This window comes from Theropithecus gelada, chromosome 5, assembly GCF_003255815.1.
Source record: "Theropithecus gelada isolate Dixy chromosome 5, Tgel_1.0, whole genome shotgun sequence".
NCBI lineage: Eukaryota > Metazoa > Chordata > Mammalia > Primates > Cercopithecidae > Theropithecus > Theropithecus gelada.
In genome coordinates, this window is record NC_037672.1 from 100,020,116 (window position 1) to 100,046,333 (window position 26,218).

Sequence of the window (26,218 nt, forward strand, 5' to 3'; positions counted from 1 at the left end):
AACTGTGTTGGACATAATTCTGTACTGTCTTATTTGGTAAAGGTCATTCTGTCCTTCCTGGTTGCCCTGGTTGCTCAACAAGTAGTAAACAATAAAGCCTGACTGTTTTTCATCCCTGAGAGAAGAAATATTATTAAAATAGTGTTCTTCTTTTTCTTTCTTTCCTTTTTTTTTTTTTTTGTGCCTAATAATCTGACTTGCAACCTCACAGAAAAGAATGAATGCATGGTTTCATGTCCGTGACATGATTTTATAAAGGAGCCTTACAAAGGGACAAGTACACCTCTACCACTTCTTATAACCATTCCTGAGATCTCTCTTCTCACAACACATACCAGCAAAGCCAAACAAACAAGGTGTTTACGAATAACTGTTATCTACCAACACTGTCTAGGCAGAGTAGAGCTATGAAACACTGAGGAGACTGCACACACACAGAAGAACAAATGATCACGTCACATGGTAGCACAGAGCAATGGGAAATGTGAATAGTTTGGAGGAGGACAGACCCAAGCTCAAGGATTGCCTGATTGCTCCATTTATAGGAACCATGGCAACCTGCCTTATCTTCTGAGCCCCGGTTCCTCTAGCTGTGGAATGGGGTATTACCTCTCACCCCACAGGGCTGTTGTGGGGATTATCTGAGTTAGCATGTTCCATAAAACACAGTAAGTTAGGAAGTATAGCTGTATCGGCTCTGGGAATTTAACAAGCAAGAGAAGTATGACAGTAATCATTTAACTACTGAACCCTGTCTTCATATTGCACTGGGTTGCATATGGTTTTCCTGCCTTGTTCCTTCCAATCAAATTTCAAAAAAAGGAGGCAGTAGTGGAACCTTGTGGGCTAAAGTAGGGAGGAGGGTGTCATGGAAGATTCAGGTTTAGGTCTTCCTCTTGAAAAATGGGTGCTCCTCGATAGGGAAGCAGAGGGACCACGTGGGAGTTGTCCGCTTGAAGAAAATCCTGAGACGTGGTAATGGGTAGGTCCAAGGAGGTCCTGAGTAGGACTGTAGCACAGAGCCTTTGCATGTGCTGTTTTCCCTGCCAGGAGGACTCTCTAAACCCCTTGGCCTCACCCATCCCCTTGCCTGGTTATACTCCTAGCCTTCTTTCAGTCTCCACCCTCACTACTCCCTCAGGAAGCTTTCCCTGACCGCCTGACCCGGTCAAGTGCTTTTTATGTATCTCCTGTGTAAGCTCTTCTCAGCTACACTTTTACATTTATTTGTGAGATTATTCGATTAGTGTCAGTACCACTCTTTAATTCTCCACAAGAACAAGGATTGTGTCTGTTCTGCATTCACCATGCATCACTTCATCCCCTAATTTACTGCAGTGTGTGGAACATAGGAGGGGCTTTAAATACTCACTGAATAAATAGACAGATTTTGGTTATTAGTGAGGTATTACCTAGGTGGGAGAGAGGATTTGTATTTGGGATTGCTAATCCCATTAAGTGCCAAGCACTGCATTAACTCATTTAATCCTAAAAAAAAAACCTATGAAATCAAGTATTCCTTTTAACTTTAAAGACAGAGAAACTGAAATCCAGAGATGTTAACCATCTTTCCCCGTTGACACAGCTAAGTGGTAACAGTCGGTCTTGAGCCCAGCAGCCTAGCTTCAGACTTCCTAGACTACCACATTGTTCTGCTGCTTAGTGCAGTAGAGGACAAAGTGAGGTTCACACGTGAAGTCAGGATAGATTTCCATTTGAAAATTTTATATTTTTCCCCTCCTCTTCTTCATTACCATCATCATCGTCATCATCATCATCAATCACTTCACAAGAAAAGCTAAGCAGAAAAGAACTGCTTCATGTGTCACCTCTTAAATTCATGTTAACTCTGCATTCTGCCAAAGTGATTTGGCCAAATTTACCCAAAGAGCGAAGTGGACATTTCAAATCCTGATTCCTAGAAAATTCTAGACTGTGTCCTGTAACCACCTTTGAAGAACCAGCACGTACCTTACCCCAATGTGACAAAATTGTTTTAAATAAAAAGAGGTAATTTGACTGAGATTGGTATTATCTGAGACCCATGGTTTCTACGGCTTATTCAAAAAGCAGATCCAGTGTGTGGTCATCAGTAGGTATTGAGTCATAAAGCTCCTGGAAGAAAGTCTTAAATTTCATCAAGAATGCCAAGAAGTCCTGGGTATCTCCAAGAATGATAGCTGTTACTATAATAACATAATACTGGAAAATTAACAAAGCCCAATAAAATATGGCATGCAAAAAAAGATTTACCCTAGAAATAGAAGTGACCTAAATCAGTCATTTATTCCAGCCACCTGCTTTTAGATAAGATAATAATAATCTCAGGACAGTCATATTGTTTAAAAATCTCTAGGTGGAAGAGTACCTTACAGTAATAAATTAATAAATAAGACAAGTTAATGCTTTTAAACTACTGTTATTTGCTAGGTATTGTTGTAAAGGCTTTACATGCATTAATGTATTTACTCCTCCCAGCAACCCTTTGAGATACTATTATTATCTCCCTTTTACAGATGGGGAAACTGAGCAGTGCCCAAAGTCACACAACCATTAAATGGGGAACTATCTTCAAGCCCAGCTAGTATGTCCCTAAAGTCCATGCTCTTATAGTGTCCCTGGGTAGCTGATTACTCAGTTTTATCACCTTGGTCTCCTTGGCTTTAATTGAAAGCTTAACTCTTTTTTTTTTTTTTTTTTTTTTTTTTTTGAGGCAGAGTCTTGCTCTGTCACCCAGGCTGGAGGGGCAGTGTCTCGATCTTGGCCCACTGCAACCTCCACATCCTGGGTTCAAGTGATTCTCCTACCTCAGCCTCCCGAGTAGCTGGGATTACAGGTGCACACCACCACACCTGGCTAACATTTTGTGTTTTTAGTAGAAACAGGGTTTCATCATGTGGGCCAGGCTGGTTTCAAACTCCCGACCTCAGGTGATCCACCCATCTCGGCCTCCCAAAGTGCTGGGATTACACGCATGAGCCACCACGCCCAGCTGGAAAGCTTAACTCTTAATAAGAGCCTGCAATGTTCAGACTCTTTGAAAAAAACCTAACAGACACAGTTGCTCTCTTTAAACTTAACTTTCAAAGGAGTAAAAGAAGTAAAAGGAAGACTGAATAAAAAGAACTAAGATCTCCGTAGAGCAAATGAATTTCTGAATCGATTGCAAACAGTGGTCTGTCATCATGGCATCCTATGAAGTATGGTCTCCCCCATGTTAGAGTGCCAGTGTCTTCATGTGCCATATAACTTGCAAATAGTATCACTATTTTCTCTTGTCATACTTCAGCTTTCTTCTTTCAGTCCGTAGTCAGTATTTTGGAAAGTCCACAAAACCCAAGGGGCTCCCTGTCCGTTGCCCTGTGGTCTCTGTGAAAACCAGATGATGCGATGCTGACTTGGACTCTTTCAAATGGATCTAGCAGCACATGAGTCACTGGCAGCATGTTCAGTTCCTTTACCTCAGGGACTACCCAGTTCCTCATTCTTGCCACCCTTCAGTCATGAAGTAGTAGTATGAAAAATACATGAGTACTTTTTGAGGATACCTCAGACCTCTTTCCTTCAGTACCAGAGACTAATTCCCTCATAATGGTAACATCGAAGGGCCCAGTTATCTGACGCGATTGGGCTTTAATTATGCATTCCTTCTGGTGTCCTTTTTAAGTGGAAAGCCTACCTGATTTCACCCAAGTGAAGCATTACCTCATGCCTTGCTCTCTTGCAGTCCTGTGCTGGTGTCACTTAAAAGTGTAATTACATGGTTTATTTCATGTTATTTCACTCTTGATTTATTGCTGAAGAAGCCCCTGTGGGATATATCATCATAACAAAGACTGATTTCAGATGTCAACACCAGGAAACACAATTGGTATCAGCAATCCGTAGGGAGTATCTAGGGACAGCAGTCAGCTTTGGAGCAAACCCAGAACTTCTCATTCCCTGTCCCACATTTAAGGGCAGAGACTTTCTCCTTGTTAAAGGGAAAGCACTGAATTCATAATTAGCTTTATACCCAGGGTTTTTTTTAAATGTTATACCTGTTTAAGAAATTTTTTGTGCTTTGAGGTGGTCAAGACCAAATTTAATTAGAAACCCTCTTTGTGGTTGGCTTGCTCTGGGGGCCCGGCTCTTTGAGAAGGAGTTTAGAAGGTTTAGAAGTAGACCTTTGCAGCAGTTTTAGCCAAGTGCATGCATAGAGGCCTTGAAGTGGAGCTGCACAGTTGATTGTAGGGGAATCTATCCTTTGTTGACGAGTGAAGCTTCTCTCCCTGCAAACTCTCTGGGGAGTAATGCCAACTCTGATCAGCTTTTCGACTCTTGGATGAAATATTGGGTTGGGGAAAAGTCCCTACTAAGAAAATCCTACCAAATCCCTGCTTCAATAAAATATGAATCCATTTAATGAAGTTTATAGTAGAAGTAGGCTAGTTGAAAGGATTCTGTCTCTTTCCAAGAAGTATTATTGTCAGGTTTAGGGTCTTCCTCAAGTTTACATCATTAGGACTTCCATCAAAGAGTTATCTTTAGGTGTGATTCCCACCCTCCCTCCCTCCCATCCTTCCTTCTTCCCTTTCCTCCTTCCTTCCTTTCTTTTTCTTCTCTCTTTCTTTCAAACTGTGGGCTGCTTGTATAGGTTTATGCATTTCAAATTACTGTGTAGTTGAGAGATTTGGGGTTTAGGTTATGCAGTCCTTTAAAAAGTACAGTATGGGCCGGGCGCGGTGGCTTACGCCTGTAATCCCAGCACTTTGGGAGGCCAAGGTGGGTGGATCACGAGGTCAGGAGATCAAGACCATCCTGGCTAACATGGTGAAACCCTGTCTCTACTAAAAATGCAAAAAATTAGCTAGGTGTGGTGGTGGGCGCCTGTAGTCCCAGCTACTCGGGAGGCTGAGGCAGGAGAATGGCGTGAACCCGGGAGGCAGAGCTTGCAGTGAGCGGAGATTGTGCCACTGCACTCCAGCCTGGGCGACTGAGCGAGACTCCATCTCAAAAAAAAAAAAAAAAAAAAATGTACAGTATGAGCTAAGGAGATAGGGTGACCAACTAATCTAGGTTTTGGCTCCAAAAGCCCTGTGTCCCAGAAAACCCCTCAGTCCCAGGCAAACCAGGATGTTAGTTCATCTTTTGAGGAGATTATAATGCATTTCCAAGTATTTAGCTGAATTTATCACAGGGTTCTGACTTAATAGGATTTAAGAAGGTTAAAATAAGGTCTTTTCTGTTAACGTTAGTATGACTTTAGTCTTGGCACTTTCTCAAGGAAGGAATCTGGTCTATTATAGGGGGCTAGGTGACTAATAAGAAAGGGTATCAAAGTGTTTGTTGCTACAAATGTCGTTATCTCCATGCTATTTCCTTTTTATTGCTATTGTCATTTTAAAGACATACCAATAAAAAATAAGTTACTCTAAACATAAAACTCTAATTTTATCAAACAACAGCAAAACAGGGGTGAAATCTAAGGATTTGTACTTAAGAAGTGCACTTTTTTGAACTGAAAACACTTACTATAACCTGAGCATATGTAACTCAATTATCAGAAGTCAGAGAGGGCTACTGAAGGCTCAGGTATCCTAAGAGATGACTGGAGGCCAAGTCCTCATGCTTGAGTGTTTATAGCCAAACTTCAGAACCAGGTCCCTGGGCAGGATTCTGTCTAATCACATGGCACAGAGTTAGGATGGACTGCTTCTGCTTACCTCCCTTCTTCCTTTGATTCCCATCAACCACCAGTTTCCTTCTCATCAATCATTTACCCAGCTTTTGTAACCAAGAATTTTGATGAGGGTGCAGAGGAAAGCATGTTCTTGCTTAATAGGAAAGGAGGCTTCATGACAACACAGCATTCTCTAAGATGTGTTGCTCCAACTTTCACAGTACATACTGTATTTTAAGTGGCCTGCTTCTTGGAGTGTATCTTCCCACTACACAAAACAACCACCATTAACATTTTCATTTACTTTCACCCTGTCATTTGTTCATCACATACTTTTAAAAGCAGGGCTGTAACAATGTGTATACATATATGAATAATTTTATATTGTACTTTTTATACTTACTGGCATATCATAAACATTTTTCCATGTTGCTGGAGAGTCAGGTGTGCTGACTTTTGAAATGTGCTTCTTATATAGATCTGCAACTATGTGGGACCAGCAAAGGTTATTGTTCAGTTGGTCACAAATGGAAAAAATATCCACCTGCATGCCCACAGCCTGGTGGGAAAACACTGTGAGGATGGGATCTGCACTGTAACTGCTGGACCCAAGGACATGGTGGTTGGGTAAGTAAGGGTATATGATGTTGTTGAAGGTAGGAACAGATAGAATATGGGATGCAGAAACTTAGAATGAACAGGCTTAGGGACCTTTCTGAGACCCTCAAAGGGCCTCAAAAAACTGTAAACTTGTGCTTTCATTCGGACTCCAAGAAGTAAGGTGACCACATGTCTAGATTTGCCTGAGACTGCCCAGTTTTCACCTGGCCTAATTGTTTAGAGCACCCTCTTCTACTCTCAGAGGTGGCCCAATTTGGATGATCACTTACATGTGGTCACTTGACCTACAAGGTATTTGTGCCACTTTTAATTTTTTTTTTTCTCCTAGAAATAAAGATAAGGACACATTTAAAGAAACCTAACTGTAGCAGAAATCATCACTTTATGGATAGTTTTACATTCTTGATGATTTCTTCAGTGGATTTATAGTGTGAATATTTAGGGCTTTAAGTGAATGCTTAAATATCATTTCAGCTCTCTGCTGCTTAGAAAGTATGCACAGGTAAGAAGCCAAGGAATGCAAATTTATTTTGGCATTCGTTAGGCTTGAAATGTAAATAAAAAATGACATATTCATTTAACGGTTGATCAAATAAAACAAGCAATTTTTAATAATTGAAGTTTTATAGAAGTAATTTCAATCCAAAAGAATTAAGTTTTTAAATAAGACATATTTATTGTGCTAAAAAGCAGATATTTTCATCTTCCTAATACACTAAAATAGCACAGAGAATAATAGTATAGCGCACAATACAAACTGATAAGTGCAGTCAATAATTCTAAAAATTGTTGTTTTAAGTCTTTCTTTGGGAGTCCTTAAATGCAAAAGAAGAAATTTTTAATTTTGTTTAATTTTTGAAAACATTTTTCAGGGTTTTCTAATCCTAGTTTAAATAGTTTATACTAAAATCCCAGTTAATCTGGGTTTTTCACTCAAAGAAAGGAATTGTTTAAATCAACCATAATTAAGCTGATGGTTGCATTTCAGGCTTTGAATTCCGATCAAGTTTCAAATTGGTTATTATTTTGGAGGTTGTGCTTTCATGTTCCTAGGTATTTCTTTGTTTGACTGTAAAAATATTTAAGTGTGAAAAACCTAGAGAGAGAGCTTTCTTTTAAGTCACTAAAATCGGATTCTTTTGATGTTAGAAAACAAAAGACTCTAGATTGAAGGAAGAAGCTTAAATTGATTTGAAAAATTAAAGTGTGCTTTATATGAACTTGTTTCAACATCCTCTTGAAAGACTGGCGTGTTTCCTGTTGTATGTCACAGTTTGTTCATCATGAGTTGTGGAATACCCTTCCAGTTCCTGGTTGACCTAGCAGAGCTTTGAAATGCAGGCTATTTGTCACAGTTTTAGACTAATTGATCACTTAGTGTTCCTGCAGATCTATTCCAGTAGGCTTCTGTCAGTTTGAAGTTTATGTTCTTTGGTCTTGTTTAATCTGTATTATAATCATATCCTTTAGAGGAAATTTTACATGAAGTTTTCTACTAATATTTATTATAAAACCTCCAGTATGTTGTCTATAATTTGGTGTTTCTGTGGTTTGCTTTAGTAATCTTTCAGGATTTTAGAAAGAACTAATGGTTATTTAAATTTGAGACCTTAGAGAGGGAATAGAAGTAAATTGTCTCCAGGGAAAGTGAGGGATTCTTTCACTCTCTTGTAGTGCAGTGGGGTGTGGGCTCAGTAGTTGGGAGAACTCATCATTCATTCATTCAACAAACATTTTGAGCATCTCAGCTCCTGAGTTTGATCATGATGTCTGATTGCAGTGCAGTGAGATTTTCTAACCCTATACAATTTCAGTGAGAAATTTAATCAAGATGCCACTTGAGAGTTACAATAGACTCAGTAGTCTTACGTGTTTAGCGTTTTCTATGAAAAGCCAGTACTCGCTTTCTAATTTGATTTTTAGCTGAGAAATTTTTGCTTACAATGTTTCCCAAAATACACTATTTCCTTCATAATTCATTTGTTTCTATCTCTTATGTATATACATTTTTAAGGTTTTCAATGTCAAAACTTATTGCATTTATATAGAAAGAATATCATGCTAGCATTCTGGAAACCAGAATTTTATTTCCAGTACTGTTGCTCTCAACAGAGGACTGGGGGCAAGTTATATGACTTCTTGAGGACCTTAATGTCTTCCCTCATAAAATGAGAGGTTTTCAGTACAGAATCTTATGTTTAGGCCGTTTACATCTCCAGAATTCTAGACTGAACTAACATTACGTAATATTATGAAATAACATGAGTAAACTTGCCACATACATATTTATGGTATGACATTGATTATTAGTATTTAGTTCTGACTTGTAGATAAGAGTATCACATAGAGAAACTTAGGAAGATAGCCAAAATTATGTCTTAGACTTGTCAATACTAGAAATGAAGCTAAGATAACCTGTTTTCAATAATACAGATTAGGCAAAGAGTTTAGATTCACAAGCAAGGCACTAATCCAACATACAAAAAAAGATATCTAAAAAATGGCAGTAAGAAGATAAATAACTTTTAAATTGTCAAAACCAAAGGAATTACTTTCTTTGGAGTGTTTATCTTCACCTTTCCCTCAGCATGAATTCTTAATAAACTTAGTTTCTACTTTCAAAAGGATTTTATCTATGTTATAAATATTCATGTTTTAAATAACCGAGTCTTGATTATAAGTTCGATTGCTGTAATGTAGGGGATTTGTCATTTTCATATTTTTTAAATTAGCTTTAATTTTGTCTTTTTATTTTTTATTCATTTATATAATTAAACTTTACTGCCTTTCTTGGTAAAAATAATAATAATAATAATCTTAGTTTGGTGTTTTATTTTAAATCCTGAATATCAACAATTTGTTTCAACATATTTTAGTTCTTTGACATTTTTATTCCATGGAAAATATGTGTGTTCTTTGACTTTGCTTTAGGCCAGTTCCCTCACTGGTAATCACCACACCCTCTCTGCTTTCTGGCAGCTCTGATTTAGAGATGTAGAATTTTTTTTCAATTAATACATATAGCATATACCAACTGGCAAGCACTAGGAGTGGATATTTAAATATAAAAATACAGAGGAGAAACAAGGCCTTCTTCAATGTCTGTTGCTCCTGTCTTTGTCCATGAGTTCCCATCATTTAGCTCCCACTTACTAGTGAGAACAAGCAGTATTTGCTTTTCTGTTCCTGCATGAATTTGCTAAGGACAGTGGCCTCTAGCTCCATCCATGTTCCTGCAAAAGATATGATCTTATTCTTTTTTATGGCTGCATAGTATTCCTTGGTACATATGGTACCACATTTTCTTTATTTATTTATGTTATTGGTGGGGAATTTAGGTTGATTCCATGTCTTTGCTATGATGGATAGTGCTGCAGTGAACGTTCACATGCATGTGTCTTTATGACAGAATGATTTATATTCCTTTGGGTATATAACCGACAGTGGGATTGCTGGGTCAAATGGTAGTTCTGTTTTTAGCTTTTTGAAAAATCACCACACTGCTACAAAATCAATGTGCAAAAATCACAAGCGTTCCTATACACCAATAGCAGACAAAATGAGCACCAAATCATGAGTGAACTACCATTCACAATTGCTTCAAAGAGAATAAAATACCTAGGAATCCAACTTACAAAGGATGTGAAGGACCTCTTCAAGGAGAACTACAAACCACTGCTCAACGAAATAAAAGAGGACACAAACAAATGGAAAGACATTCCATGCTCATGGACAGGAAGAATCAGTATCGTGAAAATGGCCATACTGCCCCATGTAATTTTTAGATTCAATGCCATCCCCATTAAGCTACCAATGACTTTCTTCACAGAATTGGAAAAAACTACTTTCAAGTTCATACGGAATCAAAACAGAGCACACATTGCCAAGACAATCCTAAGCAAAAAGAACAAGGCTGGAGGCATCACGCTACCTGACTTCAAACTATACTACAAGGCTACAGTAACCGAAACAGCATGGTCCTGGTACCAAAACAGAGACATAGGCCAATGGAACAGAAGAGAGCCTCAGAAATAATACCACACATCTACAACCATCTGATCTTTGACAAACCTGACAAAAACAAGAAATGGGGAAAGGATTCCCTATTTAATAAATGGTGCTGGGAAAACTGGCTAGCCATATGTAGAAAGCTGAAACTGGATCCCTTCCTTACACCTTATAAAAAATTAATTCAAGATGGATTAGAGACTTAAATGTTAGACCTAAAACCATAAAAACCCTAGAAGAAAACCTAGGCAATAACATTCAGGTCATAGTCATGGCCAAGGACTTCATGACTAAAACACCAAAAGCAATGGCAACAAAAGCCAAAATAGACAATTGGGATCTAATTAAACTAAGGAGCTTCTGCACAGCAAAAGAAACTACCACCAGAGTCAACAGGCAACCTACAGAATGGGAGAAAAATTTTACAATCTATCCATCTGACAGAGGGCTAATATCCAGAACCTACAAAGAACTTAAACAAATTTACAAGAAAAAAATCAAACAACCCCATCAAAAAGTGGGCAAAGGATATGAACAGACAGTTCTCAAAAGAAGACTTTTATGCAGCCAACAGACAAATAAAAAAATACTCATCATCACTGGCCATAAGAGAAATGCAAATCAGAACCACAGTGAGATACCATCTCACACCAGTTAGAATGGCAATCGTTAAAAAGACAGGAAACAACAGGTATTGGAGAGAATGTGGAGAAATAGGAACACTTTTACACTGTTGGTGGGACTTCAACCATTGTAGAAGACAGTATGGCGATTCCTCAAGGATCTAGAACTAGAAATACCATTTGACCCAGCCATCCCATTACTGGGTATATACCCAAAGGATTATAAATCATGCTGCTATAAAGACACATGTACATGTATGTTTATTGAGGCACTATTCACAATAGCAAAGACTTGGAACCGACCCAAATGTCCATCAATGACAGCCTGGATTAAGAAAATGTGGCACATATACACCATGAAATACTATGCAGCCATAAAAAAGGATGAGTTCATGTCCTTTGTAGGGACATGGATGCAGCTGGAAACCATCATTCTCAGCAAAGTATTGCAAGGACAGAAAACCAAACACTGCATATTCTCACTCATAGGTGGGAATTGAACAAAGAGAACATTTGGACACAGGAAGGGGAACATCACACACCAGGGCCTGTCATGGGGTGGGGTGTGGGGAGGGATAGCATTAGGAGACATACCTAATGTAAATGATGAGTTAATGGGTGCAGCACACCAACATGGCACATATATACATATGTAACAAACCTGCACATTGTGCACATGTACCCTAGAACTTAAAGTATAATAAAAAAATAAAATAAGCAAGTTTACAAGGGCAAAAAAAAAAAAAAGAAAAAAAAGAAAAATCACCACCCTGCTTTCCACAATGATTGAACTAATTTCCACTCCCACCAGCAGTATATAAGTGTACCCCCTTCTCCACAGCCGTGCCAGCATCTTTTATCTTTTGACTTTTTAATAAAAACCATTCTGACAGGTGTGAGATCATATCTCATTGTGGTTTTAATTTACGTTTCTCTAGTGATCAGTGATGTTGCGCTTTTTTCCGTATGTTTGTTGGTGGCATGTGTGTCTTCTTTTGAAAAGTGTCTTAAACAGTCACTTATCTTTTAAAGACACTTTTTAAATCAGAAAAAAAGTGTTTATATTTAACCACGTATTTATCATTTGCAGTGCTCTTCATTCTGTTTCATAGGTCAAGATTTCTATCTGGTATCATTTTCTTCTGCCTGAGGCACTTCCTTTTATTATACTGCTGATCTGATACTGATGAATTCTTTCAGTTGGTGTATGTCTTCACAATTTTTTATTTTATCTTTGTTTTTCAAAGATATTTTGAAGAGTATAGAATTTTACGTTGACAGGTCAGGCACAGTGGCTCACGCCTGTAATCCCAGCACTTTGGGAGGCTGAGGCATGCAGATCACGTGAGGTCGGGAGTTCGAGACCAACCTGACCAACATGGAGAAACCCCATCTCTACTAAAAATACAAAATTAGCCAGGCATGGTGGTTCATGCCTGTAATCCCAGCTACTCGAGAGGCTGAGGTAGGAGAATCACTTGAACCCAGGAGGCGGAGGTTGCGGTGAGCCGAGAGCAGGCTATTGCACTCCAGCCTGCACAACAAGAGAAAAACTCTGTCTCAAAAAAAATAATTATAGGTTAACAGTATTATTCTTTCACATCCTTAAATTATGTTGTTCCACTGTCTTCTGACTTGCCTTGTTTCCAAGAAGTCACCTGTCAATCTAATCTTTGTTCCTCTATATTTGATTTTTTTTCTCTCTAGCAGCTTTTCAGATTTTCTCTTCCTCACTCATTTTAAGCAATTTGATTATATGTATATTAGCATAATTTCCTTCATGTTTCTTGAGCTCAGGGTTCATTGAGATCCTTGGATCTGTGGGTTTATATATATTAGTAAGTTTTAAAACTTTTTGGCCATTATTTTTTCAAATATTTTTTCTGTCACTCCTCTTCATCTTCTTCTGGAACCCCAATTGCACATATATTTGGCTATATGAAATTGTCCCACAGCTCACTGATGATCTGGGTTTTTTTAAATCTTTTTTTCTCTGTTTCATTTTGGATAGTTTTATTACTGTGTCTGCACATTCACCAATATTTTTGTCTGTACTGGCTAATATGTTCTTAATTCTATCTAGTGTATTTTTTCTTCTTAGACATTATAGTTTTCATTTCTATAGGTTTGTTTCTGGTGTTTTTTTTCATATCTGCCATGTTACTCCTTAACATACCAATGCTTTCTTCTTTTTCTGATCATATGGAATATATAATAGCTATTCAATGTACTTGTGTACAAATTCTGTCTTCTGGATCTATTTTTGATTAGTTTTTATCCTAATTATGAATCATGTTTTCCTTTTTTTAATATATAGCATTTCCATTGTATTAGGTTTTTTATTATTATTATTATTATACTTTAAGTTCTATGGTACATGTGCACAACGTGCAGGTTTGTTACATGTGTATACATGAGCCATGTTGGTGTGCTGCACCCACTAACTCGTCATTTACATTAGGTATATCTCCTAATGTTATCCCTCCTCCCACCCCCTCCCACAATAGGACCCAGTGTGTGATGTTCCCCTTCCTGTATCCAAGTGATCTCATTGTTCAATTCCTACCTATGAGTGAGAACATGCAGTATTTGGTTTTCTGTTCTTGCGATAGTTTGCTGAGAATGGTGGTTTCCAGCTTCATCCATGTCCCTACAAAGGACACGAACTAATCCTTTTTTATGGCTGCGTAGTATTCCATGGTGTATATATGCCACATTTTCTTAATCCAGTCTGTCACTGATGGACATTTGGGTTAGTTCCAAGTCTTTGCTATTGTGAATAGTGCCACAATAAACGTATGTGTACATGTGTCTTTATAGCAGCATGATTTATAATCCTCTGGGTATATACCCAGTAATGGGATGGCTGGGTCAAATGGTATTTCTAGTTCTAGATCCTTGAGGAATCACCACACTGTTTTCCACAATAGTTGAACTAGTTTACAGTCCCACCAACAGTGTAAAAGTGTTCCTATTTCTCCACATCCTCTCCAGCACCTGTTGTTTCCTGACTTTTTAATGATTGCCATTCTAACTGGTGTGAGATGGTATCTCATTGTGGTTTTGATTTGCATTTCTCTGATGGCCAGTGATGATGAGCATTTTTTCATGTGTCTCTTGGCTGTATGAATGTCTTCTTTGCAGAAATGTCTGTTCATATCCTTTGCCCACTTATTGATGGGGTTGTTTGTTTTTTTCTTGTAAATTTGACTGAGTTCTTTGTAGGTTCTGGATATTAGCCCTTTGTTAAATGAGTAGATTGCAAAAATGTTCTCCTGTTCTGTAGGTTGCCTGTTCACTCTGATGGTAGTTTTTTTGCTGTGCAGAAGCTCTTTAGTTTAATTAGATCCCGTTTGTCAATTTTGGCTTTTGTTGCTGTTGCTTTTGGTGTTTTAGACATGAAGTCCTTGCCCATGCCTATGTCCTGAATAGTACTACCTAGGTTTTCTTCTAGGGTTTTTATGGTTTTAGGTCTAACATTTAAGTCTCTAATCCATCTTGAATTAATTTTCATGTAAGGAGTAAGGAAAGATCCAGTTTCAGCTTTCTACTTATGGCTAGCCAATTTTCCCAGCACCATTTATTAAATAGGGAATCCTTTCCCCATTTCTTGTTTTTGTCAGGTTTGTCAAAGATCAGATGGTTGTAGATGTGTGGTATTATTTCTGAGGCCTCTGTTCTGTTCCATTGGTCTATATCTCTGTTTTGGTACCAGGACCATGTTGTTTTGGTTACTGTAGCCTTGTAGTATAATTTGAAGTCAGGTAGCATGATGCCTCCAGCTTTGTTCTTTTTGCTTAGGATTGTCTTGACAATGTGGGGTCTTTTTTGGTTCCATATGAACTTGAAAGGAGTTTTTTCCAATTCTGTGAAGAAAGTCATTGGTAGCTTGATGGGGATGGCATTGAATCTATAAATTACCTTGGGCAGTATGGCCATTTTCACGATATTGATTCTTCATATCCATGAGCATGGTATGTTCTTCCATTTGTTTGTATCCTCTTTTATTTCACTGAGCAGTGGTTTGTAGTTCTCCTTGAAGAGGTCCTTTATATCCCTTGTGAGTTGGATTCCTAGGTATTTTATTCTCTTTGAAGCTATTGTCAATGGGAGTTCATTCATGATGTGACTGTCTGTTTGTCTGTTACTGGTGTATAAGAATGCTTGTGATTTTTGCACATTGATTTTGTATCCTGAGACTTTGCTGAAGTTGCTTATCAGCTTAAGGAGATTTTGGGCTGAGACAATGGGGTTTTCTAAATATACAATCATGTCATCTGCAAACAGGGTCAATTTGACTTCTTCTTTTCCTAACTGAATACCCTTGATTTCTTTCTCTTGCCTGACTGCCCTAGCCAGAACTTCCAACACTATGTTGAATAGGAGTGGTGAGAGAGGGCATCCCTGTCTTGTGCCAGTTTTCAAAGGGAATGCTTCCAGTTTTTGCCCATTCAGTATGATATTGGCTGTGGGTTTGTCATAAATAGCTCTTATTATTTTGAAATACGTTCCATCAATACCAAATTTATTGAGAGTTTTTAGCATGAAGGGCTGTTGAATTTTGTCACAGGCCTTTTCTGCATCTATTGAGATAATCATGTGGTTTTTGTCTTTGGTTCTGTTTATATGCTGGATTATGTTTATTGATTTGTGTATGTTGAACCAGCCTTGCATGCCAGGGATGAAGCCCACTTGATCATGGTGGATAAGCTTTTTGATGTGCTGCTGGATTCGGTTTGCTAGTATTTTATTGAGGATTTTTGCATCGATGTTCATGAGGGATATTGGTCTAAAATTCTCTTTTTTTTGTTGTGTCTCTGCCAGGCTTTGGTATCAGGATGATGCCGGCCTTGTAAAATGAGTTAGGGAGGATTCCCTCTTTTTCTATTAATTGGAACAGCTTCAGAAGGAATGGTACCAACTCCTCCTTGTACCTCTGGTAGAATTCAGCTGTGAATGCATCTGGTCCTGGACTTTTTTTGGTTGGTAGGCTATTAATTATTGCCTCAATTTCAGAGCCTGCTATTGGTCTATTCAGGGATTCAACTTCTTCCTGGTTTAGTCTTGGGAGAGTGTAAGTGTCCAGGAAATTATCCATTTCTTCTAGGTTTTCTAGTTTATTTGCGTAGAGGTGTTTATAGTATTCTCTGATGGTAGTTTGTATTTCTGTGGGGTCGGTGGTGATATCCCCTTTATCATTTTTTATTGCATCTATTTGATTCTTCTCTCTTTTCTTCTTTATGAGTCTTGCTAGCGGTCTATCAATTTTGTTGATCTTTTCAAAAAAAACCAGCTCCTGGATTCATTGATTTTTTGGAGGGTTTTTTGTATCTCTATATCCTTCAGTTTTGCTCTGATCTTAGTTATTTCTTGCCTTCTGCTAGCTTTTGAATGTGTTTGCTCTTGCTTCTCTAGTTCTTTTAATTCTGATGTTAGGGTGTCAATTTTAGATCTTTCCTGCTTTCTCTTGTGGGCATTTAGTGCTATAAATTTCCCTCTACACACTGCTTTAAATGTTTCCCAGAGATTCTGGTATGTTGTATCTTTGTTATCATTGGTTTCAAAGAACATCTTTATTTCTGCCTTCATTTCATTGTGTACCCAGTAGTCATTCAGGAGCAGGTTGTTCAGTTTCCATGTAGTTGAGTGGTTTTGATTGAGTTTCTTAGTCCTGAGTTCTAGTTTGATCACACTGTGGTCTGAGAGACAGTTTGTTATAATTTCTGTTGTTGTACATTTGCTGAGGAGTGCTATACTTTCTACTCTGTGGTCAATTTTGGAATAAGTGTGATGTGGTGCTGAGAAGAATGTATATTCTGTTGATTTGGGGTGGAGAGTTCTGTAGATGTCTATTAGGTCCTCTTGGTGCAGAGTTGAGTTCAATTCCTGGATATCCTTGTTAACTTTCTGACTCGTTGATCTAATGTTGACAGTGGGTTGTTAAAGTCTCCCATTATTATTGTATGGGAGTCTAAGTCTCTTTGTAAGTCTCTAAGGACATGCTATTTTTCTGTTTCTTTCCATGCCTGGTAGTTTTTTATTGGATGACAGATATTTTGAATTTTGTAGCATTGAGTCCTGGATTCCTTTTTTTTTTTTGGTATGCTTTTAAATGTTTGAGGATTGGGATGAAGTTATATTTGGGAACAGTCTGCTTCTTTCTAAACTTACTTTTAAGCTTTGTCAGGGAGACCAGAGAAACCTTTACTCTAGGGTTTATTTGACATCATTACTAAGGCAGTACCTTTCTGAATTTTCAACCTGATGCTCCATGTATTACAAGATTTCTTGAAGTATTCCAACCCTATATGTGTTACAGTAATTGTTCTGCCTCCACCTCTATGGTGGTTCTTTTCCCAGCTTTGATGGACTTTCCCCACACACAGCACTCAGCTGAAGACTCCAGTGGTCTCTGAGTGTATCTCTGTTTGAAGTTTCTTCCTCTCCGGTGCTCTGCCTGTGAGTCTCAGCCTCCTTGGCTTCCTCCAGTGTTTAACTGTGTCTCCTCAACCTCGGAGATTGCCAGGCCCTATTGGGGTTCCTCCTTCCTGTGCTGCAGCCTGGGACTTTCTAGGTATTAAGCCAGAGTAATTACAGGATTCACCTTATTTATTTTTCTTTAAGATTACTGTCTGTGCTGCCTGTTTTCTAGTGTTTGAAAACCATTTCTTCATGTATTTTAGATATTTAAGGTTCAATCCAGTCTGTTTTACTCTATCGTTACCTGAAGCAGAAGACTGACTTCTGTACTGTTTCATTTGTTAACCAGAGTAAATCTTTCATTATTCACATAATAAATTAATAAGGATGATGTTTTTCTCACAGAGACTAGATGAGGCAATATACATGAAAAGCATATTATTGACGGTAAAGGGTAAGGTGTTACACAGATGTTTATCATTGCTATTTCTGAGGAGATAACCCCATTTTCCTGCAGTTAGGGAAGTTCTATATGAGAATATGGCTGAAAGGGCCAAAAGATGGAGGTATTGTTTGTGAAAAACTGCTTATACTTCTATGCATGTAAGTATGTCATGCTGCATATTTTTCTGTGCTGTATTAATTCATGCATTCATTTATCAACAGATACTTAAACACTCATATGTCAGGCATTGTTCTAGGGACTAGACATCCCTGCCTTCAAGGAGCTTATTTTCTAGTGGTATATTTTCTGTTCTGTGTCTTAGCTATCCACTTTTTTCATCTGCCTGAACACATGACTTATTCTGTCTCTGGGCCTCATTTCATTCTGCCTTATAACTCCTATTTTCTTCCCTAGTTTATCTGACCTTGCTACCTTAGCTTGTTCATTCTTTCCTTCAATTCAGTTGTCATGAAATCTCTTTCTTTCCTCTACTAATTTTTTTTCTTTCTTTCTGAGTAAAAGCTAGAAGAAAAAATCCTTACGAAAGCTTACAAGGCTTTAAAGGATCTGGCCCCCTGCTTACTTCTCTGAATTCTTTACTTACTTCTGACAGCTTGCTCATTTCACTCCAGCTACATTGACCTTGCCTTTGTTGTGTTTTGAAAACACCAACGTGGTCCTACCGCAGGAATTTTGCACTTACTGTTCTTTTTGCTGCCTTCATCATTCATATGTTCATGTCTTCCCCATCACTTCCTTCAAGTTTTTGCTCAGTTGCCATCTTTTCACTGAGTGTCCTTCCTGACCTCTCCCTACTTTAAAATGTTATGCTTTTTTCTACTACCTCTCCTGTTCCTCATTCCTACCTTATTTTTCTGGATAACACTTACTGCCTTCTAAATTGTATCGTATAATTTACTTATTTGTTTCTTCTCCGTTGTCATACTAGCATATAAATTCAGTGAAGGTAGAGATTCTTTTACTGCGGACAAAAGCATCTAGGACATTTCCTGGCACTGATAAGGATCTGCATAAATATTTGTTGAATGAATGAATCTCCTTGGTAAAGTCCTTTTTTGTTTGCCTGTTATATTTATTGAATAGACTTCTTTGTTTCATACACTTTAATTTCAAAAGTGAACGGCTGGAACATTTTATATATTTTCTTATAAATCATTTTAATTGCTTTTAAGCTTATCAACATATTTTGTTTTATAGATATGTAGCCTTCGTGAGATATAAGATTCTCCATCCCTGTTTACATGTATATTTAGATGACAACTCTAATGGTAATAAATAATTCCAACCTTATAGATAACTCAGGAGAAGATAAGATTACAGGTAGACTTTAAATCCCATTCAGAAACCCAAGGATGATTCAAAAGGAAAATAATCATTCCAAATATAATACTCCTCTTATTCTTAAGAAGTGTTAGTATTATATTTTTAATTTTTAATTTTTAATACAACTCCCATAGAAAATACTTCAAAATGAACCCAGTAAGACTTCCTCATTAAGACACATAGACACATATGCTCCCACTCCCTTAATCACAATTTGGAAGTCAAATAAGCTCTGAAAACCAAAACATTCTTCCAAGTTTATCGCAGACTCATTTGGTAGTAAAAATCAATCTGATCTGACGTGTAGCTGTTTATAGTCTTTATTTTTCCATTTGGTGAGTCCAATTATATATTTCACTGCAGAAATACTAACGTGTTTGACTACATTGTGTACCCCAGACCTGCTTAGAGTATTATGTAATATGCAGTATATGCCATATATTGCCTAACATCAAAAATACCCTGAATTCTGAAATGCATCTAGCCCCAAGAGATTTGTATAAAACATTTGAGGGCCTGTGTATTTTTTAAAAATTTACAAGTGAAGCCAGATTCTCTAGACATTTAGTGCCTAACTTTTGGTTGTTGTTGCTGCTGCTGTTACTGTTTTTTCTCCAGCTTCGCAAACCTGGGTATACTTCATGTGACAAAGAAAAAAGTATTTGAAACACTGGAAGCACGAATGACAGAGGCGTGTATAAGGGGCTATAATCCTGGACTCTTGGTGCACCCTGACCTTGCCTATTTGCAAGCAGAAGGTGGAGGGGACCGGCAGTTGGGAGGTAAGCATCATTCTCCTGGCCTTGCTCCTCCCCAAGGGGTCCAGGCTTTGGTTTTCATCTGTATGAATTATATGTTCATCTGCATCCCTTCCAGTCTCTACCCCACACTGCTGTCACCTTTTCCCTGCTCAGAAACTTGATGGCATCCTGCTACTTCTAGGATAAAACCTATGGCTCCATAGCCTGGCATACAAAGCCCTCCTTCTCTGGCCCCAGCACCTTTCCAGCCTCATCTCCAGCCCACTTTGCATCCTCCTCTTGCCATCTCTGCTCTCTGAATAACTGAGGTATATTTATACCTTTGTATGTGTCTTCCTCTACCAAAAACACCCCACCATTTCCATTTCACCCTCTTGAAAACCAATGCAGAATTCAAGACTTTGTCCAAAGAACACCTCCTCTGTTTTACCTTCCCCAACTCACATTATTATAAGACATTTTTCTTTCTTTGGGCTCTGCAGATAAGTTATAAACTGTTATTATCTTTATCAGAAAAATGGTATGATTTTCCATTTCTTGCCTTTTCTCAAATTTTTTTTTTAACCCCATTCCCTGTCCCACCACCTGCCCCATTTCTACTTTTGTGTTTTGTCCTTTACTCTGGCCCTCCAGTCATCATCTCATACTCACATGATTCAAAACTGATTATCAGTTTTCAACTAAATATACTCCATCTTCTGATACCCAGACTCAAAATGTTCCCATCCTCTCTGACTGCCCCTCCTTGCCTGTGCTACAAGGCTGTGGTCCAGCCATTCCGTGCTCTCTGGCATGCCACACTACATTCCATTTTCATTGTTCCACTTATAGTAGTCTTCTCCCTGGTCTCTATCCCTCCCCACTTTGAATCGAGTTTACATCTTGTAGCCAGACAGATATTACTTAAGTTCTGCATCTTGTCGCTGCTCAGTGTCTCCCTGTTGCCTACAAAATCCAAATTCTGTAAGTTGGCTTTTTGGATCTCCCAAGAGCTGGCCCCAGGCTGCATTTCCAACTCTGTTTCCCATTTTGCGCCTTCAGGTCAAACTGTACTACTTGGTAGGAGCACCATGATTTCTCACTTCCCTGTCTTGGCACATTCTTTCTATGTTTGCTCTCTCCTCTTCCTGGAATGCCTTTATCCACTCTCTTATATGAATATATCCAAATTCTGCCACCTTTTCAAGATTCAGAGCAAATGCCTCTTCTGCTCCAAAGCCCTCTGAACTCTGTCCTCCTTTGAAATTCCACATCACTTCATTTGTGGCTCTCTTGTAGTACTTGTCTCTTGAATCACTACCTTTTATGATATTATAGCTTACTTATGACTATATCCATCAGCATGAAAACTCCAGCAGGAGGGAAAAAACAAGATGTCACTGAGTCATTCAGTTCCTTCAGAAGTTGTTTTTGAGTACCTACTATGTGCCAGGCTCTCTGCTTGGCACTGTGGAATGAGCTCAATCCCTGTGCCCAAACAGCTTTTGGAATAATCTGCATACTTCTCAATACAGCTGGTGCCTAGTAGGGTTATTCAGTTCCATTTGATCACATCCTGTGTGCCTTTAACTCTTATTGTAGAGAGAAAAGGGAAAGGTGGAGGGAGGACAGGAGAGGAGGGAGGCAATCTGATACATGGAAGAGAGTTTTTACTGTAATCCGGAGAAAATGCAGGTCTTTGATGCCTTTCATATTGGATGACATAAATGAGACTGTTTTTAACATTTTATTAGCAATATGAAGAGTTTCAAAAGAGGAAAATGGGTTTTTTATTGTAAGTTTACATTATTTGTGGTTTATAAAAGCATGGTCTTTTAAATGTTCACACTTCCCTGGGCATGAATGGACTGTGTTGTATGGCCATAGATCGGGAAAAAGAGCTAATCCGCCAAGCAGCTCTGCAGCAAACCAAGGAGATGGACCTCAGCGTGGTGCGGCTCATGTTTACAGCTTTTCTTCCGGATAGCACTGGCAGCTTCACAAGGCGCCTGGAACCCGTGGTATCAGACGCCATCTATGACAGTAGTGAGTAATTCACTTCCAACAGGGGGCACACCAAGAATAGACTTCCAGCCCACCCTGCCATTTACTTGCTAGCTGAGTCCTGGGGAAGGTAACTTAATCACTTTAAGCCTCAGCTTTATCATCTATAAAATGTGAATAGGAAAATCTAGCTTGAAAGGTTGATGTCCAGGTTAAATGAGATATTTTAAGAGGGGCTCATTACATGTAATTCTTCTTCCTTTGATGTACATTTTTTAGTCTTTTGCATGAAATGGCACATCTCTTCTTATTTATGAATGTCTTACTTAAAGATACATGGTTGATGCTTTTAGAAGGGAGAATAATCCCAATTTTCTTTGGTTGGGGGGGGCGCTCTGGAAAGAAGTTAATAAAAGACAGCTATTATTCTTACCCATTTTCTTGCCCATATGTTACTAGCTTTATCAAGAGAGAACTTGAAGTTAAATGAATGAGTAGCATAGATAGCATGTGACTTTCAAATCCTATTTCAAGCCGGGTTAGGCATCATGTCCTGTAGTCCTGCCTACTTGGGTGGCTGGGGTGGGAGGATATAGAGTTTCAGCCCAGCATGAGCAACATAGTGAGACCCCATCTCACAAAAGGTATATATATATAAAAATGTATAGTTCCTAGAACTTTCGAGTTTTACAGTAATCTTCAGCATTTACTATGCAACTTTCTCGTTTGATTATGCATGGGATTGATAAGACAAGTGTTTCCAAAAAGCCTGCAAGCATAGTACTCAGACTCATTGAAAGTTTATAGAATTTGGCATGTGTGGAAAACTCCATGCTCCAAGTACAACAACTAACTGAATTCTCTAATTTAAACAAGTTTGAAGGGAAGTGAAAGGTTATAAAATGATACAGACTCATACCACAGAATCACCTTAAAATGCAGCTGTTGGAGGGAAAAAAAAAAAAAAAAGGAAGCTTTTTGCTATTGCCACAAGAAAGTTTTGCCTCTTCACCACACAGAATCCTAATTTAGTTTGGGAAAAAGAAACATAACGTCCCCATTTTCCTTGCCTGTAAAATAAAAAGTAGTAAGTAGTTTAAGAAAACTATACTTTTCCTAAAGTTTTTAGGACTCTTGTAAATAGAATAATAGCAGAATCATGGAAACAAATTTGGAATTAAAGTCTTGACCTCATCGAAAGGCCAGAAATCAATTAGCTTGGTACTTCCCAATACATGAGAAAAGCTCTTTCTCTTTTTGTATCAGTCTCTCTGTGTTAGAGAGAGAAACAAATACCTACTCCTTTCTACCTCATTTGTTTTGGTGATCATAAATGACCCATGCCCAAGAAATGTTCCAAGAACTTCAGAAGCCATTCTTGTTTTATTTATTTTGTTAGTGAAAGCATGTATTTCAGCTTTGTTTTGGTCATGTGTGCTAAGGGGAGGGTCCTACCTAAAGGACTGGCTTGTTGAGCTGAGGATTAACCATGTTATTGTTGTTTTTCCTCTGTGAACAGAAGCCCCCAACGCATCCAACTTGAAAATTGTAAGAATGGACAGGACAGCTGGATGTGTGACTGGAGGGGAGGAAATTTATCTTCTCTGTGACAAAGTTCAGAAAGGTAAATACATTCTCTGATCTCTGATCTCTGATCTCAAGAGGTAAACTACATTCTGAGTGTGTCTATGAGTCACATTTCAGCAGTGGACGAGAAACGTCCCTCTGCTGCCATAGAAAAGTCTTAAAAAGCATTTATGTTTTACCTCTTCCAAATGTAAGTTGTCTGTGTTATTTTTCTTAAGTCAACTAATTCACTTTTAGATTTACCAAAGAAGTAAAGAGAAATAAGAAAATCGTGATAATAATCATCAGCGACTTTCAGTACCTTTATACTTTAAAATTAGTATCTGTACTTTGTTAAACAAAAATAAATAGTAGCCCATTCTTGACACACATATAAACACACACAGAGAATAAATAATGTTTTTCATAGTATTAAATTGTTGATCTTATTTATTTTGCAATGTTTTCATATAACACTGAGAGAACTTCTCTGAACACTTCCACAGATGTGATGTTAACTAAGAAAAGGAAGGAGAACAGGGAATACAGGGAAATTCTCAAAGCACATTTCTCTCACAGTTTTCCCTTTGAGGAAAGGTTCTTGGCATTTATCTTTCATTAGATACATTACAACATTGATAGATTAGTAAAAGCTGAGGAAAATGTGTTATTTTCTCAAACTTCATTATTTTTTTAAATAAAATGATAGTTGGAAAGTGTAGTATAATAAATATCTGTTTACTACGAGGTGAGCATTTTCAAAGTAAATACCTGACTGAAAATATAAATAAGTAAAATAAATGAATAAAAGACATGTGGCTTTTTAAAAAATTCTCATGTGAGATTAATATAGGTATATAGTCAGAAAACATGGGGTCAGATTTTGAAGTAAACACATATATACTTTATCAAAAAAAGTTTACAGACTAGGCATGGTGGCTCATGCCTGTAATCCCAGCACTTTGGGAGGCTGAGGTGGGAGGATTGCTTGAACCCAGGAGTTTGAGGCTGTAGTGAGCTATTGTCATGCTGCTGTACTCCAGCCTAGATGACAGAGCAAGACGCTGTCTGAAAAAACAGACGTTTGCCCTTTCTCTGCCTACACTAGTGTCAGCCTTCTTCCAATCTACTCTGTCCAAGTAATACTCATTTCTAGATTCCTGGGTGTACATACTGTGAGTAAACACAATCTGAGTACCTTTATTTGTCAATGAGATTCTTAGTCATTATCATTACATTGGAATGGCTTAGTAAGAAATGTCTCGTACTTGGCTTAAAGAATCTCAATAACTAGGTCCAGTGTAGTCCTGCCTGAAGGCAAAGGAGGTAGTAAGATGTTTTATCCATTCCTAGTATTTCTAAAGTTCTACTTAAATAGAAATAAAAACTTTGTTTCACAAGTCAATAGTGTATCCCTTTCTATGAAATGGAAAGTGAAGCCAGGAAGATGCCAACCTAAGTTATATTGTTGCATTTCTGTAGAAGTAAATAGAGTCCATGACCAGAGTGTGCAATTTAAGCATTGCATTTTAATTAGAAGGGACCTGATCATTATAGTATTTTGACCAATTACTCAGTATGAACTAAGAGACTATTATAGTGAGACAGTTTAATAGTGTGTTAAGAGCCTGGACTCTGAAATTATACTGTCCATGTTCAAATCCTGGTTCCTCCATGTACTAGCTGTTCAACCTCAGATAAGTACTTAACCTCCTTGGACCCCAGTTTCTCTTTTGCAAAGTGAAGATAATAATAGTACGTCTACACCACAAAGTTGTGGTGAGGATGAAATCAGTTAATATGTGTATATATGAAGCACTTAGAATAGCATCTGCCGTATATTAATAGTAAAACTTACATAAGTTAATTATTTTTATGTACATCTATATATTGAATTGCACTGCCTCTTGGGATTCTAATATTCTTCCACCATCCTTCGTGTTTCTCAGGATTGGCTTAAGAATGGAGAAGCAGTAAGGTCAAAGATTAAAAGAAAATTCAGGTTAACTAGGTAAATCTACTATTCTCTCATTGTGAATGAAACTTGGGGCACATTACTGTGGTAAATAATAAAAAAAAAGTCAGTGATTTGTGAAGATTTTAAAAGACAACCTTTTGATCTTGTTTTTTAAAAGTAAATAGATACTAGGTAGAATATTAAACCAGTTTTATTTCTCAGCGTGTTTATAAATATTATTACACTACGTGAAATTACACACTTCAATGTGATTGTTTGCAGATGACATCCAGATTCGATTTTATGAAGAGGAGGAAAATGGTGGAGTCTGGGAAGGATTTGGAGATTTTTCCCCCACAGATGTTCATAGACAAGTAAGTGATTTTTTATTATTATTATTAATCCTTATTATTTTTACAGATGGGATCTCACTCTGACACCCAGGCTGAAGTGCAATGGTACAATCACAGCTCACTGTGTCCCCCAACTCTTGGGCTCAGGGGATCCTCCTGTCTCAACCTACCAAATATCTGGGACTACAGGCATGCTACCATGCCCAGCTAGTTTTTTCATTTTTATTTTTTTTGTAGAGGTGATGTCTTGCCATCTTGCTCAGGCTAGTCTTGAACTCCTGGGCTTAAGCGATTATTCCATGTTGGCCTCCCAAAATGCTGGGATTATAGGCATGATTCATATTATTATCATCATTTTACACTTTCTGCTTTGTTGAAATTTAGTACTTAGCTTCCATCTGTAAAAAGGAAAAATCGTAAATATATAACTTCCATAAAACAGTACTGTTTTGAAGACTCATGCAGGTCATCCAAA

At 37.9% G+C, this 26,218-nt stretch overlaps 1 protein-coding gene across 3 annotated transcripts in view; it reads left to right on the plus strand.

The window, feature by feature from the left end:
• The window catches only part of NFKB1 (nuclear factor kappa B subunit 1), a 123,702-nt gene that overhangs the window by 63,582 nt on the left and 33,902 nt on the right, over positions 1–26,218 (plus strand). For all 3 annotated transcript variants that reach the window (XM_025385698.1, XM_025385699.1, XM_025385697.1), the window contains 5 exons: positions 6,141–6,289; positions 19,742–19,905; positions 21,751–21,909; positions 23,387–23,491; positions 25,673–25,764. In XM_025385698.1, the coding sequence (XP_025241483.1) occupies positions 6,141–6,289; positions 19,742–19,905; positions 21,751–21,909; positions 23,387–23,491; positions 25,673–25,764 (669 nt within the window). The remainder of the gene's footprint in view (positions 1–6,140; positions 6,290–19,741; positions 19,906–21,750; positions 21,910–23,386; positions 23,492–25,672; positions 25,765–26,218) is intronic.